The 16,669-nt window shown below is 38.5% G+C and overlaps 1 protein-coding gene across 2 annotated transcripts in view; it reads left to right on the top strand.

Moving 5' to 3' along the window:
* Positions 1-16,669, top strand: part of LOC310731069 (signal-induced proliferation-associated 1-like protein 1) — a 54,277-nt gene that overhangs the window by 12,154 nt on the left and 25,454 nt on the right. For both annotated transcript variants that reach the window (XM_083550412.1, XM_083550411.1), the window contains exons 2-5: positions 11,464-13,142; positions 13,216-13,346; positions 14,750-14,938; positions 15,093-15,267. In XM_083550412.1, coding sequence (XP_083406538.1) covers positions 11,660-13,142; positions 13,216-13,346; positions 14,750-14,938; positions 15,093-15,267 — 1,978 coding nt within the window. In that variant the 5' untranslated portion in view covers positions 11,464-11,659. The remainder of the gene's footprint in view (positions 1-11,463; positions 13,143-13,215; positions 13,347-14,749; positions 14,939-15,092; positions 15,268-16,669) is intronic.

Genomic DNA, 16,669 nt, shown 5'->3' with positions numbered 1-16,669 from the left:
GAAGTTTAAATTCATTATTCTTTAACCAGGGATTAAACACTGTATTAAACACTGCTGTTTAGCAACGTGAATATATATATATATATCTGCAATTTAATATTTATATTTCTTTCAAAAATTGCTTCAAATATCCAAGTTTTTGCAATAGCTGCTGCCAGTCAGCAGTTCCTGACCGCACAGCTGGTAATATTATGTCCTTTCAATTGTGATTTTTTAAAAATTCTTTTTACATGGTTAAATGCAAGTAGGGAAACAGGTTTCTTAGTTTTCAGGTTTCCTAACCTTCTTGTTCATTGTACAGCTACGAATGAAAAGCTGTCCCAGGTGCTTTGGCTATTGAATTGTTCCCCCCCTCTAGAGACTGTAGTTTACCAGCTGAGCAGTTTAGACAGAATATCAGTGATACGAAGCCGGTATCGAGCCGGAGACCTTTTATAAGGGGTACGAGCACCACAGGAAACACCGTGTTTTATGATATTTTGCTCAACCGACTCAATAATGTGGCTACGCTCATTGTTTAAAAAAAGAATGTAGTCTTAAATAAAGAATTTTACTGACCGTACAGTTCGCCTCAGTGGAAAAATCACAAAGGCAGCAGCAGCAAGTAATAAACAACATATTTATACAAGTTAACACTTCGAATCCTGTAATTTGCCTCGTCAACAAATATAAACTCAGAAAGAATTTACTGTGAAGTGGTCCTCTGTGAGAGCTTTTAACTACTGGATCAAGCGAGTGTTTTAGTGCTTCAATTTTATTCCAGCTGTGTGCCATGTAAAAATAAAAAGTGCGGAACAGCTCTAGAAACACATGAAAACTAATGGCATCAGCACAGCAGGAGAATAAAAACTGCCACCATGTGTAAAGCCCATGTTACTTGCTTTCTGTTCTGCATTGATGGTGGTGGCCAAACCTTCCCTGTTTCTGAAGCATTGCCAGAAGTCACCATTCCCAAAATCCACATGGGTGTGTCTTGAGGAGGACATACCAGTCACACTCATTCAAATGAACGGGTATTATTTCACAATAGACGAACGAGTATGGCAGAGCTAGAGGAGGCTCAGTTATAGTAGCAATTATGGTTCAGTCAGAACACAAAGATTTGCGTCAGGAGTCTGACCCGTTTCACACGAGATTACACAGTGGATGGTGATGTTTGGTAGGAGCAAATTGTGATGGTCAGCAGGCACAAACGATCCTTCTATTATCCACATTAATATTTAGTTTGATCCTGGCATTGGAAACTTTTTTTTTTTATCTAATTAGCCAGAAACTGCAGCATTGAAAATAATTAATCAGGAAGTGGTTTTTTTTCTTTCTACTTCATTGAATGGCCATTTTTTTCTTTACATATTGATATTAGGAGAGGATATAAGGAATCTAAATGTTCTGTGATTGAAGTCATACAACGATAAGAGAATGTGCATGCCAGTGTTAAAAGTCGAGTTTTTTATGTTGTTATGCATTTCCTAGACCGAATTCTTTCCCCAAACGTCCCTCATTTTGCGTTTTGTCACTGTGTAAAGACTTTCTACAAATGATGCCACTTTTTTACTCCGATTTCATATCACAAAATTAGATCTTGAGGAATCATTATACTTTTAACAACAACATGTAAAAGGTACCTTGTGGTGCTGTAGACCACAGTGATCGCTGTTTTTGGTTGTGAGAAGACAGAAATTGCTGGGTAGCCATACATATCTCCACTCAACAAGGTCATTGAAATTGTTATGACCTGCAAACCCCTCCTTTTCTCACTCATCCTCCTTACTTCCTGTGTCATTGGAATTTCACTCGGGTTTACCCTGGTTTCATTTGCTTACCTGGGGGAAGGGTTCTGGCCAAGAGGTGTTACATTTACAGTTTGTTGAGACTTTCAAGAAGCTTTTATTGTCATTTCAACCGTATATATGGGTGACGCAGTCGTCGTCTTCTTCTTTCGGCTTCTCTCATTAGGGGTCACCACAGCGGATCATCCGTCTCCATTCCCCCTCTGTCCTTTCCATCTGCCTCTTTCAAACCAACTACCTGCATGTCTTCCTTCATCACATCCATCTTCCTCAATCTTCCTCCTCTTCTAATTCCCAATTTCCACTGGTACCCTGTTGGCTAACGATACCTGTGGCGGGCGTTGTTAATCCGGGCCTTGACCGATCCGGCATGAATTTCTCTATCGTGATCCGTGAAGCTCAGGACTAAAGTAAGTTTTCCTCGCTACTTAAAGTGCATTGTGTGCTACCCAGTGCAAACAGTGCACCAGACAATACAAGACAGTGTGGGACAGATACACAAAAATATAAACCCAGTGAATAATGTTATACAATACAATGTTTTAGAGAACTGTATACAAGAGGTGTACTTTTAAGTAAACACAAAATGTAAACACGAAAGGTTGTGCAAAACGGTACCAGCAGCAGTCAAGTTGTGCAAAACAGCATGTAAACAGTTATATAGTTATAATAGAATAATACAATTTTATATGTACGATTTACCCTGTGAGTAATTTCATGTTTGAGTTGGGAAGTTGTGTCCTGTGCGGTGCTATAGTGCCTGTGTAAGAGGAGGTAAGCAAGAGCTTTCCAAAAAGAGAGAAAAATTATATATCTTCATTACCTCCTCTTTCAGAGAAGCTGATACAGCAGAACAATACTGAACATGGTTACTTGCTCTTATTACTGTATTTTTGGACTATAAGCCGCTATTTTTTTTTCCACGCTTTTAACTCCGCGGCTTAAACAACGAAGCTGCTTATATATATATATATATGGAATTTTCCTGGGTTTTTCTCGGGTTCACAAGCTTCAAGCCAAAAAAACTAAACCCCATAACATTAGACCAATGAAATTGCAGAACGGGTTGAGGTGAACCAATGAAACTCTTTATATTAAATTAGATGCGCTCCCACTGAATCGGCCCGCACCACATCATAAATATGGATGATGCTCCTCTGACGTTTGACCTGCCGCTCACTCGGACTGTCTACAGGAAATGTGAATCATTCGTCACGCTAAAAAACACCCGGGCATGAAAACACACACTTCACCTGTGTTCTGAGCTGCACGGCATCAGGAGAAAAGCTTCACCGATGGTGATTTTTAAACACACGACGATGCCAAAAGATAAACTCCCGAGAGAAATAGTTGTGAAAGGAAGGAGGAAGACAGTGAACAATGACTTTCTTGGTAGGCTACTGTTTAAATACAAGCCGTGTAACAGACACTGGGTTTCAGTATAGAGTCAAATTCAGTGGGTGCGGCTTATATTTGGGTGCGCTTAATAGTCCGGACATTACGAACAGCACATTGCTGTTTTGATGTGTAAAGCAGGAACAAAGCCCTGATATCTAAGTGAGCTCTCCACTGAAGCAAGTGTAAGGTTTTTTTTTTTGTTTTTTTTGTTTTTGTGAATTTTTAAAATCTTTTGGTTATTCACTGTAGGGCCAGTGACAGCAGCAGCAGATGAGTCACCAAATACAGAATCCTCTAAGCAGGAGTAGAGCATCAGGATGAATCAAGCAGAGCTGGAGGGCAAGAAAAGTCGCAGCAGGACAAAAAAAAGTGTCAGACTTTGGCCCTTACATCACATCACATCAGGCGGCAGGAGTGCATGTACAGCTTGACAGGGTGAGAGAGAGACTAAATTAAATGTGTTTCTATACTACGAAAGCTTGAGGGTGTATATTGTGAGACAGTGTAAGCAAGGACTCTTGTATCTATGGCTAAACGGCTCAAAGGGAGAGTTAGAATGCAACATTTATCTCAGCACGACAGGAAACTCATCGTGAAAAATCTCACTTTATGCTCGATTAAAATTCACATGTAAACTCCTTGTTCACGTGAGTAACGTTCATGCACCAAGGAACAGTGGTGGAACTCCAGCCATAACGTTCACATCCATATCCTGTGGTGAGATTTCACTAATCGATATCCTGTTTCGCCCTTCAACTGTTTTGTCAAGGCTGAGACTTTCAGGCTTTGAAATATTTTCTCACAGCAAGCTCTGGAACCGGGCCAAAATGTTTCCGAGAGCTACACACTCATTCATGCCGTGGCGCTTTTTTTTTTGCGGCCTTGTTATTCCAAAATGTGCTGTCAATAGTGAAAGAGGACAAGCGCAGCAAAGTAAGCTAGCGCACTAGGTGTAGTGGGAAAAAGGAATCGATAATTGATTGAAAAACAAGTCCAGTTTGTGCTCTTAATTAAAGGTGTGTGTGTGTGTGTGTGTGCGCTTTATATGTTTAAGGTATTCAGGCAACAGGAACCTCTTGATATGTATTTGATAAAGCAATTCATTCATTGTAATTAGATACTAAATTGCAGTCGATCTGAGACACGTCGTCTCACTCGCACCGTGAGAATGCAGCCTCAGCATTTTGGCACGCAGTGTGTTCGCAGTGTTGGGGTTTGTGTTGATAAAATGCACTGTCCAGAGACAAGCAAGGCTTAATCCAGTGTCCGCATTGTACAACAATGTACGCACACACACACACACACACACTTCCTCCCTTCCCTTTTGCTGTCTGACTCATTAAGAATAATCTGCTTTTCAAATGAACAGGGTCAAAGGTCAGTGCAGAACTAGTAGGTCATGACTCGATCTGTTAGTCATGTGGGAGACACTTTTGTTTCATTTACATTATTTTACAAATTCAGATTAGATTAGTCTCTTTTTCTTTTCTTTTTTTTTCTTCTTATTTTTTGTTTGTTTGGTTAAAGAGGGTCCATGTTGTTTTATTCATTTCCTTACTTCATCTCAGAGTTTTTTCCTCGTCACAGTTGCCCCTGGCTTGGTCATCAGGGATAAACTTAAAGTAATAAACCTAAGGGTAATATTGATTCATTTTTATTGTATGTTCTTAATTTATTCTGCATATTGAATTAGAATTTGAATGTAAGCCATTTTCCATTTCACACGCAGACCCCCGGCAGTGTTCATAACAGCTGAAAGGCATCAGGCAAAGGTCTCTTAGATCTTCCGGATGCACATGAGATACGCAGGCGAGCACGAGAACGTTGGCACTGCCATCGTATATAATGTAATCAAATAATGTTATTTAGTAGACTATGGGATGATCTGGGCATGTTCTCCGCCTCAGCTGTTGCAGAGAACTGAAGGTGAGCTGAAGTTGCATACGTTCAAGGTAGCAAATGATGCTTGATGTTTGCCTTTTGTTGGAGTGACGGCTGCTGCTGATGTTTCTGGTTTTCACTGTCCAGCATTTATTTTTTTTTATGTTTATAGCTTGAATTTTCTCTACACACTCTCCTGAGGCACCACTGATTTCTGTTGCTTTCTTCCTAACTTTTTTTTGCTTCTTAATGTCTCCAGACAAGTTTTTTTATAATTGTATACAATCATAATGGTGACATTCATTCATTATTTATTAATAATTATATAGTGCTAATAATAATCATTTTATCAGCATAGAATTTAGGTAATTTGTTCGTCACACCATCTTTTTGTTGTTTGCTGACAATTTTGCGGAAACCTTGGTATAATAATGGATGCGTTTTAGCATTTAGACATTGATTGATAATTTACTTGCTCACGATCTGATCAGACCCAGCATATTTGTAGAGCTAAGTGCAGAGAATTTCTTTCTTTCTTTCTTTCTTTCTTTCTTTCTTTCTTTCTTTCTTTCTTTCTTTCTTTCTTTCTTTCTTTCTTTCTTTCTTTCTTTCTTTCTTTCTTTCTTTCTTTCTTTCTTTCTTTCTCTTGTTTGTTTGTTTGTTTGTTTGTTTGTTTGTTTGTTTGTTTTTTTCTTTCTTTCTTTCTTTCTTTCTTTCTTTCTTTCTTTCTTTCTTTCTTTCTTTCTTTCTTTCTTTCTTTCTTTCTTTTTGTTTGTTTGTTTTTCTTTTTTTTTTCTCTGTTTGTTTGTTTTTCTTTCTTTTTCTCTGTTTGTTTGTTTTTCTTTCTTTTTCTCTGTTTGTTTGTTTTTCTTTCTTTTTCTCTGTTTGTTTGTTTTTTTCTCTGTTTGTCTTTCTTTTTCTTTCTCTCTCTATCTGTTTCTTTCTTTTCTTTCTTTCTTTCTTTCTTTCTTTCTTTCTTTCTTTCTTTCTTTCTTTCTTTCTGTCTTCTCTTTCTTTCTTTCTTTCTTTTTCATTCTTTCTTTTCTCTCCCTTTTTTCATTCTTTCATTCTTTCTTTCTTTCTTTCTTTCTTTCTTTCTTTCTTTCTTTCTTTCTTTCTTTCTTTCTTTCTTTCTTTCTTTCTTTCTTTCTTTCTTTTTCTCTGTTTGTTTGTTTTTCTTTCTTTTTCTCTGTTTGTTTGTTTTTCTTTCTTTTTCTCTGTTTGTTTGTTTTTCTTTCTTTTTCTCTGTTTGTTTGTTTTTCTTTCTTTTTCTCTGTTTGTTTGTTTTTCTTTCTTTTTCTCTGTTTGTTTGTTTTTCTTTCTTTTTCTCTGTTTGTTTGTTTTTTTCTTTCTCTCTCTATCTGTTTCTTTCTTTTCTTTCTTTCTTTCTGTCTTCTCTTTCTTTCTTTCTTTCTTTCTTTCTTTCTTTTTTCATTCTTTCTTTCTTTCTTTTTCATTCTTTCTTTCTCTCCCTTTTTTCTTTCTTTCTTTCTTTCTTTCTTTCTTTCTTTCTTTCTTTCTTTCTTTCTTTCTTTCTTTCTTTCTTTCTTTCTTTCTTTTTCTCTGTTTGTTTGTTTTTCTTTCTTTTTCTCTGTTTGTTTGTTTTTCTTTCTTTTTCTCTGTTTGTTTGTTTTTCTTTCTTTTTCTCTGTTTGTTTGTTTTTTTCTCTGTTTGTCTTTCTTTTTCTTTCTCTCTCTATCTGTTTCTTTCTTTCTTTCTGTCTTCTCTTTCTTTCTTTTTTCATTCTTTCTTTCTTTCTTTTTCATTCTTTCTTTTCTCTCCCTTTTTTCATTCTTTCTTTCTTTCTTTTTCATTCTTTCTTTTCTCTCCCTTTTTTTTCTCTTTTTCTCTCTCTCTCTCTCTTTCTTTCTTTCTTTCTTTCTTCCTTTCTTTCTTCTTTCTTCTCTTTCTTTCTTTCTTTTTTCATTCTTTCTTTCTTTCTTTTTCATTCTTTTTTTTCTCTCTTTTTTCTCTCTCTCTTTCTCTCTCCCTCTCTTTCTTTCTTTCTTTCTTTCTTTTTTCTTTTTGTTTGTTTGTCTCTCTCTCTCTCTCTCTTTTTCTTTGTTTGTTTATTTCTTTCTTTTTTGTTCTCCCCTCTTCCTTCCTTCTTCCTCCCTTCTTTTCCTCTGGATTAAGTTTGAGTTGACGATGGTAGCCACAGTGAGAATAAGTATAAACCTTGCCCATGAATTCAGCATAAGTTAATAACTTGTTACAACATTCCAGCAGTCCAAAATAGCAAACAGTAAACATCGCTCACCGTTCATCGCTCACTAATACAAAAAAGACAGTTTATACTGAAGCAGTTCTTTTATAATAGTTTAACTCTGATAATGGAATATATTTAGCTGTATTCAGATATTCAGTACATGGTGCACAGAATGCCTTCTTACCAAATTTGGATCTCTCTAAAGGAACATCTAAATACATATGTACTGTAAGAACTTTAACGTGTCGACACGAATGCTCCATATTATTTACAGTCAAACTACGAACACTACCTGAGAAGAGAGCAAAATAGATGGATTTCTCTGCATAGGTAATCAGCACCACTGAAAAATTACACATTGCCGATTTGATTTGATTTTCTCTGCAAGAAAGACACCATTGTGTTTGTTGCTTAGCAACTCCATGCACTTTCCCCCTCATTATACCTTTAAGTTCACTTGGGAGCCCCACCACCCACTAGAATCACATTCTATAAAATACATATTCATATTTTTCAGTATAAATTAGGCTATGATTTTTTTACCGACACTAAAAAGAATGCAGTTATATCTGAAATTCGAATGTCTTATTTAGTTCAGCCACAAATATGCCTAGAGGGTGTTATGCCTAGGTTTTTGTATGCTAACCATGTAAAACTTGCTCCTGTCATCACCCAGGAATGCGTTTTTATTTATTCATATGGCTTGCTCCTGATTCAGGGTGTTCAGTGCGCTAGCCTTATCCTAACGGTGTAAAAGAACCTTCCTATTGCACTATACTCCCTGTAAGATATTTATTATTCAGCAACAGAAAACATTACACCGATAAATATCACATTTATAGCAGTTAAACAGGAGAAAATCTGAAAACATCATTGCCTGGCCTTTGTTTTGTTGTTTTCAAAACTCTTTCATTCTATAGCTATTGAGTTTGAGTGAGTCTGTGCCTATGATGGCACCTGTTTCCTTTTCTGATATGTTCTTCTTGCTCATTCACCTCAAGTTCTGACATGTTGTGCCTTCCGACATACTTTTCTGCGCACCACAGTTGTAAAAAAAAAAAAAAAAAAAGTCTGTGGTTGAGTTATTATAGGCTTCCGATCAGTTCAAAACAATCTGTTCATTCTTATGTGATCTCTTGTTTGAACAAAGTGCTTCTTCTTTGAGAAACTTACTGAATTCATTTTTTTTGCACTTTTCTGAGTAATCTTTTGAGGCTGTTAATGCAGTTTTTTTATATACTCATGCCATTCTGTGTGGCACCAACCACACCATGGTCAACGAAGCCACATTTTCCCCCATTCTGAGGTTTGATGTCACCTATGTCTGCAGGATTTTATTCAATTCATGTTTATTTGTTCATAAAAAGCTCAAACCAGCTTTACACAGTTAATGCAGTAATAAAGAAGGAATCTTTTTCTTTCGACTGCTCTTGTTAAGAGTCACCACAGCGGATCATTTGTCTTCACACCACCCTGTCCTCTACATTTGCCTCTTTTAAACCAATTATATAAAGAATGAATAAGATTGTTCTTAAGTGTAAGTTTGTCCCTGATGAGCGAGCCAGTGGGGACTGTGTCAAGGAAAAAACTCCCTGAGATGGCATAAGGAAGAAACCTTGAGAGGAACCAGACTCGAGAGAAACCATCCTCATCTGGGTTGCACCGAATTTCCATTTATTACAGCTAAACAATGTTGAGGTGTGCAGTAATCAAATGCAACCTGTAGTCCTGAGTCATTGTGACAAACTGTTGACATGAAGTACAGTCCAAATCCATTTTGAGAAAACACTGTTAATTAATGAATCTCCAGGCTGTTGAGGTGAAACCATTCACAAAGTGGCGTCCAATTGAAGAGAACACCATCCAGAGGCGATGTCTTTGGATTGGGATGCCAGCTTGAATGAGCTGGGGTAGAGGTGTTCATTTTAAAATGTTCATATAGTATATTAGACAACACAATAGCTATTAGGACACCAAATTTCTTTATTTCTGAAGCTTGTTATATTACTTTTAGTCTTTTAAACACTCCTATGAAATTTACTGAATGCCTGCGCATGGATATGGGTGATATTCCGTTTACAAGTCACTCATTGTTTATTGTTTCTGGCTTCGGTCGTTCCTGGTGTATAGCTGTGCCAACGGTGATAGTGCTGATGGCATGGGAACGACGTGGCGGTTGCTTGGTTATTAATGCTGTTAGGTTCAGATCTGTGCTCCGCATTGTATGATTTATTCCCTTCTGGTTCTGATCGGGACTTCATTGGATACCACAAAACTGAAACGGCGTGTTTAAAGGAATGCCTTAGAATGGAGACTTGGGTTGGAAAGAAACCTGCTATTTCCAGACTACAGTTACATCACAGGGAAATAAATAATTTTTGGATTAAAGCACACACGAATATCATAAATACGCATGGTAATTGAGAACCTTTGTTGTAAATTCAAATAAGATTGCTATACCCTACTCTCTTAAAGTGATCCAACGCTTTCTTACTTTTTCCAAAAATGTGGTATGACAACCTTATATGTAACGATAGTTGGTTAGTTTTGCCATGGATGGAAATGCCTCTTGCTGGATTGGTAGAATCTGTGTCCTTTCAGTTTCTCGGCTTTTGAATCCGAGATATTCTTGCCCACCATAAATATTCAAAATTTTTATTAACTGGGCTACATTTGAGGTTTGTGATTCCTTTTTTTTATTTAAAATTTTTCTTTTTTTTTGCTGAATTTGCATACAAGTATATCTTTGAAAACTAAACCCATTTAGAACATTTAACTTCCATATTACATCAAAATACTTCCCGTGGGCTCACCACCTGCAGGAGGGACCGTAAGGGACGGTGCTGTGAGGATTGGGCAGCAGTCGAACGCGGGGGCCTGCTTAGACTGCTGCCCCCGCGACCCGAATTACAGATAAGCGGGAGAAAATGAATGAATGAATTACATCAAAATACAAATGTATAAATACATTTCAGATTTATTTAGGAAATTTCGACCTTTTTCTCGCAATTGCGACTTTATTTCTTATAAACATCCAACATTTCTGATGCATCGACCTGTAACCATGCTCTGGGCCTGAATTTGAAGCTGTTGGTGTATGAACGAGGCTCCTCTGCTTCATCTTTCTTGTTCCTCGTAGTTTAATACCATGCGATTCTATTGTCTGTAGTCCATTTCATTTTTAATGTGTCAAGCTTTCTGCCCAGGGTGAAACATTTGGACTTGGAGGAAAAAGTCAGAATAAGGCAAACTTTTAATTTTTTATTTAATTAAATTTTTTAATGTAGGGGGAAAGGGCATTTATATGTATCTTCTCGCCGTTCCTCCATTTTTCATTCGGCAGCGTCTTCAGTGTTACTTCAGCGGGTGGTGCGTCAGTAATAATGGTCCGCGGGAAAAAGCAGTGCTCTGTGACTAAATAGACTAAACAAAGCTTTGAGGCAAATTATTTGCCATGAGGATTTTTTTGTATTTGAATTACTCAAATTACTCAAGGATATATATATTTATACATTTTTTGGTTAATCAAATTTTGTATGCCATTGGGGGTGTAACATACCAGCATGATGCAATGCATTTCCAAAATGTGAACGTGGTAATGTGTTATTTACATCCTGGAAATCTGTGCTTTATTTTTTTCCGCATGTAATGCATTTGCAGTCTTGTTTAACAGGTCACATTTTCATTCTTTTGTAGCTAGCCATTGAGAACTGCACTCATGAAGTTGATTAGCAAATCACTTCAGATTGTTGCAACGGCTACCAAGCATTATACATTTCACAGCAATCAGATTCTAATGGTTTAAAAGAGCTCTCCAGTAAACATTAGACACTGGAAAATTTTAGCCAACTTTGGAGTTTAATTTTTGCTATGGAGCTAAGAAATTTGTTTTGTTGATCATTGTCCCCAGGTCAAAATCGAAATTTTATTTTTGGCGAAATTAAACGTATTATACATTTACATATATTTTATCAAATGTGCATTGTTTCTGTTTCAGAAATTTTCTGAAAAAAGTGTCCAGTTATTTTTCCTGGTTTCAAAATGTTCTGAGAATTGGATAAAAATCTTTAAGTCAGTATTGTTTATTTTATTGGATATTATCGTATTTATTGTTAAATTTCTATTAGCCATGAATTAGAGAAATCTCAGCTGTTGGCTCTTTTAACTCTGGTCTGTTTTTCGCAGGTGTGTGAATGATCAGGCATGACCATTCCACAAGATCACCATGCAGGCCTGAGAAATATTGCACTGATGCCCATAGTCTGTGGAAACCAAAGGATAAGGACATAGTTGGAGTGGAGCTAGCTGCCACATCCCCATCCCCATCCCCATCCTCAAAAGATGCTGCAGACCTAAGATGTTTAGTTGGTGAGGCGTCACCATGACCAGCCTGAAACGCTCACCTTCTGAGAGGCCTGCTGCGGGGACAGTCCAGGCCCCTGAAGAATTATACACTCGTCCGTTACGCCAGACCAATGGAGGGGTAAACCTTCTGCGTCCAGAAAATGCTTACCAGTCAGGAGGCATGATTGGAGTACCAAAGATGGGAGTTCGAGCCCGGGTTGCTGACTGGCCACCTAGGAGAGATGTGGTAACGGTGCGACTACCCAGTACAAATGCCGAAGCAGTGAGTCACACAGGCGCATGCTCAGGTAGTCAGCCCAAACTTGGTGCTCTTATTGGTCCTCAAGATTCTTTAATGCTCCAAAGCATACAAAAGACACTTCAGAGCAAGTTAAATCCAGCCAGTTGTGAAATCTTTCTGGACGAGCAGTTGCTCACAGTTGATGACCATAGAAGCTCCTCTCGTGGTAATACCAGACGCATCCGGCAACGTAGCAACAGTGACATGACCCTAAGTGAAGTTGATGGTAGTGGGGATAGTGGGGAAGATTGGGGCACTGTAGGCACAAAGTGGTCTCCACTACACCGGGAGTATGGTAGCACTTCCTCCATTGACCAGCATGCAGTTTCCTCTTCTGAAGTCTCAAGGAATAGCTTCTTTGAGATGTTAAAGGGCTATGAAGGGGAGAAGCAAGACCAACGTAGCCCAGCACCTGAAAGACTGGCAGAACTACTCACAGTCTCAAGCAAAGACCAGGATCGGATGGATACTGCTGTAGAGGACTTGAGAAATGAGTCTCCTTCTAGTCGGTTAAGAGAACGGGACAAACCTCCAAAAAGAAGATCCAAATCAGAGACTGGGGGTGAATCAATATTCAGGAAGCTCCGCAGTGCAAGGACAGATGTGGATTCTCCCAGGGTGGGTTCTGATTTAGAGGACAGCCGTCTTGAAGACTCCAAACCTCCTTTGAAGCCTTGGGTCTGCCAGAAAGGTTTTGCACACTATGACGTTCAGAGCATGCTGTTTAACATGAATGAGGTGATCCAGAACAGAGAGAACTCTGCAGCCAAATGCAAAAACACTACTTCTGGTGCCTCTGCTGCTTCTGCTTTTTCTGGTTCCGCAACATCCACTTTATCATCAACACACAGCCTGCCGTACAGCTCTCCTGGTGGCAGCCAAGAGGAACTGAACCTGCGGGATAGTCCCACTTTGGACACAACTGATGATGACGATGGCAACGGACTAGTACGCAAATGTCCCTGTTTCTGTACTGAAATTGGGGGTGACTTTAGACATAAGGTAGGGGTTGCTGTACCCGCTGAGTTGGGGAGTGGGAGTTCCAGGGCTTTTGGTCAATCTGAAATTACACTAAGCCTCCATTGCACCAATGGAGGCATCGCTGTTGTAGAAGGTCCAAAAGATGCATCCGCCTTACTCAGTGATCGGGACAAGCAGTATGTCATTGAGCATGTGGACCATGGAGCGTATTACTACAGGAAACTTTTTTACTTGAGAGGTAAGGCATATACTTTGGCTTACAGGGCAAAACACTGTGTAGCACAAAACTTACATTCTGTGTGTATTTGCAGAGCATTGGAACTACTTTGGTATAGATGAGATTTTGGGACCAGTGGCAATAAGCATAAGGAGAGAGAAGTTGGAGGACCACAAGGAGCATGGCCAGCAGTATAACTACAGAATTATATTCCGAACCAGCGAGGTTAGTACACCCCTACCCTCTTTAAATAAACAAGAGACCTTTGTTCGTAGTTTGTTTTTGCAATTTTGGACATTTTGAAAAGAATTTCTAGAAAAGGCAACCGAGTCCCCATGTATTGACTTGGATACTAATAATGCACGGATTAAAGGAATGCACCGAAAGCTTCTGTGGCAAACCTTCTTCTTTTTAAAAAAAAATAACACTTAGAGGCATTTACCTCAGTGTACCGTATTTTCCGCTACTTTTTTTCCACTTTTTGAACCCCGTGGCTTAAACAACGAAGCGGCTAATTTATGGATTTTTCCTGGGTTTTTCCCGGTTTCCCAAACTTCAAGCCAAAAAACTGAACCCCATAACATTGGACCAATGAAATTTCCGAACGGAAACGGAAAAAAACGCACCTCACTTGTGTTCTGAGCCGCACGGCATCGGGAGAAAAGCTTCACCGATGGAGATTTTTAAACGCACGACGATGCCAAAAGAAATAGTTGTGAAAGGAAGGAGGAAGACAGTGAACAATGACTTTCTTGGTAGGCTACTGTTTAGATACAAGCCGTTGTAAAACGTTGAGTCTGGGTGAAGGGATAGCTCGCACAGATCATATAAGCACAGACAGGTTTCCAAAACTCGTGCTATTTTATTTTTCTTGGCAACAGCGTTACGGGTTAGTCAAAGAAACTTAGAAATGAGCATCAGAAAATAATAAGGACATATTCCTCGTTCTTGCACACATGCAGTAATACCGGGAAAATGCGGCTGCAGGCTATTTCCAAAATGTCGCTCTGCTCTTAAAGGAGCCACAACATATTTCACTCGTTACACCGTGTAACAGACACTGTCTTTCGTTAAAGCCTGTGGAAAGTGTATTAGTTTCAGTGTAGACTGAAACTGTAGGCTTATACACAGGTGCAGCTTATTTATGTTCAAAATAAAAATATTTCTAAAATTCAGCGGCTGCGGCTTATATTTTGAGAGGCATCACTATTTGTGGTACAATAATGCATGCAAGTGGAGCATAGGCGTAGCCAGCACTGAATTTTTCAGATCCTGTTGTGCATTTTTAATAAACAGCAATAGAAAATGAGACGTCCATAAAATTATATAATTTTTTAGTGTTCTAAATGTATTTGTTTTATTGCTATTAGGACACCTGATTTTTATTTTTAAAGCTTGTTCACTTCTTGTTTACTTGCTTCTTAGTCTTTTAAACACCTATAAAATGTAACAAAAAATAAATAATCCTTGTGTGGAAATATTAATCACAGTAATAGTAAATGAGACATCCATAAAAATAAAAGCTCTCTGCTCTAAATGTATTTTTCTGCCCTGATTGTGTTTATCCACGCTTATCTTTGTCATGCATGTCAATAAATCTGGCACTGACCGTATCTCATATTGTTTAGCTCACCACTATGCGTGGCTCTATACTTGAAGATTCGGTACCTTCCACCGCCAAACATGGCACTGCTCGAGGGTTACCTCTGAAAGAAGTTCTGGAGTACCTGCTTCCAGAAATGGACATCTCCTGCCTCCGCCTTGCCCTCAATACACCAAAAGTCACAGAGCAGCTGATGAAATTGGATGAGCAGGGGGTATGAAGGCAAACTGCATTGGCTGTTTCATTCTAACTGTCTCTTTGATCATGGAGCTCAGCGAGGCTAATTTGATGTAGTTTTTCTGCATTTATATCGCAGCCGCATCATTTATCTCTTCTTGCTTTTTTTTTTTTTTTTTTTGCTTCCTCAGCTCAGTTTCCAGGTGAAGGTGGGGGTAATGTACTGTCGTGCAGGACAGAGCACAGAGGAGGAGATGTATAACAATGAAAACGCTGGTCCCGCTTTTGAAGAGTTTCTACAGCTGCTGGGAGAAAAAGTGCGATTGAAAGGGTTCAACAAGTACAGAGCTCAGCTGGACACCAAGAGTAAGAAATAAAAATTGTTCAGAATCTTCATCATCATAAATAAAATAAATGGTTTTTAGTTTTTAACTGGGGTGGTTTCACAGGTTCTGATAGAATTTAGTCAATTATTGTGTTAACGACAATTATTTAAATTATGAAACACATTTTTTTCAACGTGTTCTATACTTATAAGTTGACTTATAAGACTACTTGTTCTTGAGTTGACCTTCATTCACGTAAACTGGCTAATAGCTTGTGGAAATCTTCAGCTCTCCAAGAACTTGATTACTGCATGACAAGATTTAATCAGGAAACCCAAATGAGCTATAGGCAGAATATGCAGAATCTATAGGCAGATTTGTTTAGTTTCTTCAATCAGACTTGCAATGTTAAAATGACTACTTAAATAATCTGTCTTTACTTCCACATCCTGTTTGTCAGATTTACAGCCATGCAGTCTATACATATCAGGGGAGTGAATCAAGACTTGTGTATATTCTTTAGGTTTTAACTAAAATGCATTTGAAATAAAGCAGTCAAATGTAGACTTTCAGCTTAGATTGCACGGTTTTAGCAAAAATATTGCTTTAATCGTTTAGGAATTACAGAGTAGCTCCATGTTTTTCACAGGCCAAATAGTGAACGGCTGCCAAGCTTTTTCATGGCCAGGTATGGCCTGTTTTCGCTTTATTTTATGTCAAGTCAGGAAGCTTTTATTGTCATTTCAACTATATATAGACAACGTTTCTCCAGAACCCTGAAGCTACATAAAACAACATAGAACAACATAGAGCTACAAGAAGGCAGAGCCTCGGCACATTATTATTTATTAGTGTTGTCCTCGCCACATAAAGTGCATCGTGCGCGACCTGGTGCAAACAGTTCTAGACAAGACGGAGAAAACAGACAACACAAGACCGTGTAGGACAAATACACAAAACACAAAATAACACCGCGTAGGTGCTGTAGACATGGAGGTGTGAAATGAGTATGTGTGTGTGTTTGAGGTTTGCAGTTGTTCATGGAAACTCTTTAAACTCAATGGTACCACACAAGAAAAGAAAGGCAAGATTAGACTTTGTGAGAGTCTCAAAAAGATACTGAAGCAATATTTTTGCACAGGTGAATCCAAGATTGACCAGAATTAAAGGAAGACTAAGGAGAATAAAAGGAAGGCTTTGTGATCCAGCGTGTACCACGTCATCTGTCACACACTGTGGTCTACAAGGTCCAACCCAAGAGCTTTTTAACACGAAGAAATCAAATTTTCCTAAATGGCCGGGTTCGTCACCCGACCTTAACCTATTTTGAGCTTGATTTCACTAACTGAAGACAGAAAGACCCACAAAAAGGCAAATCATTGAAGGAAACTCAGCATTTAGTGATGTCCCTGTGTTCCAGACCTCAGGCAGTCCTTATATTT

Source organism: Silurus aristotelis (genome assembly GCF_946808225.1).
Source record: "Silurus aristotelis genome assembly, chromosome: 9".
Taxonomy (NCBI): Eukaryota; Metazoa; Chordata; class Actinopteri; order Siluriformes; family Siluridae; genus Silurus; species Silurus aristotelis.
This window is presented reverse-complemented; position numbering and strand designations above follow the sequence as displayed.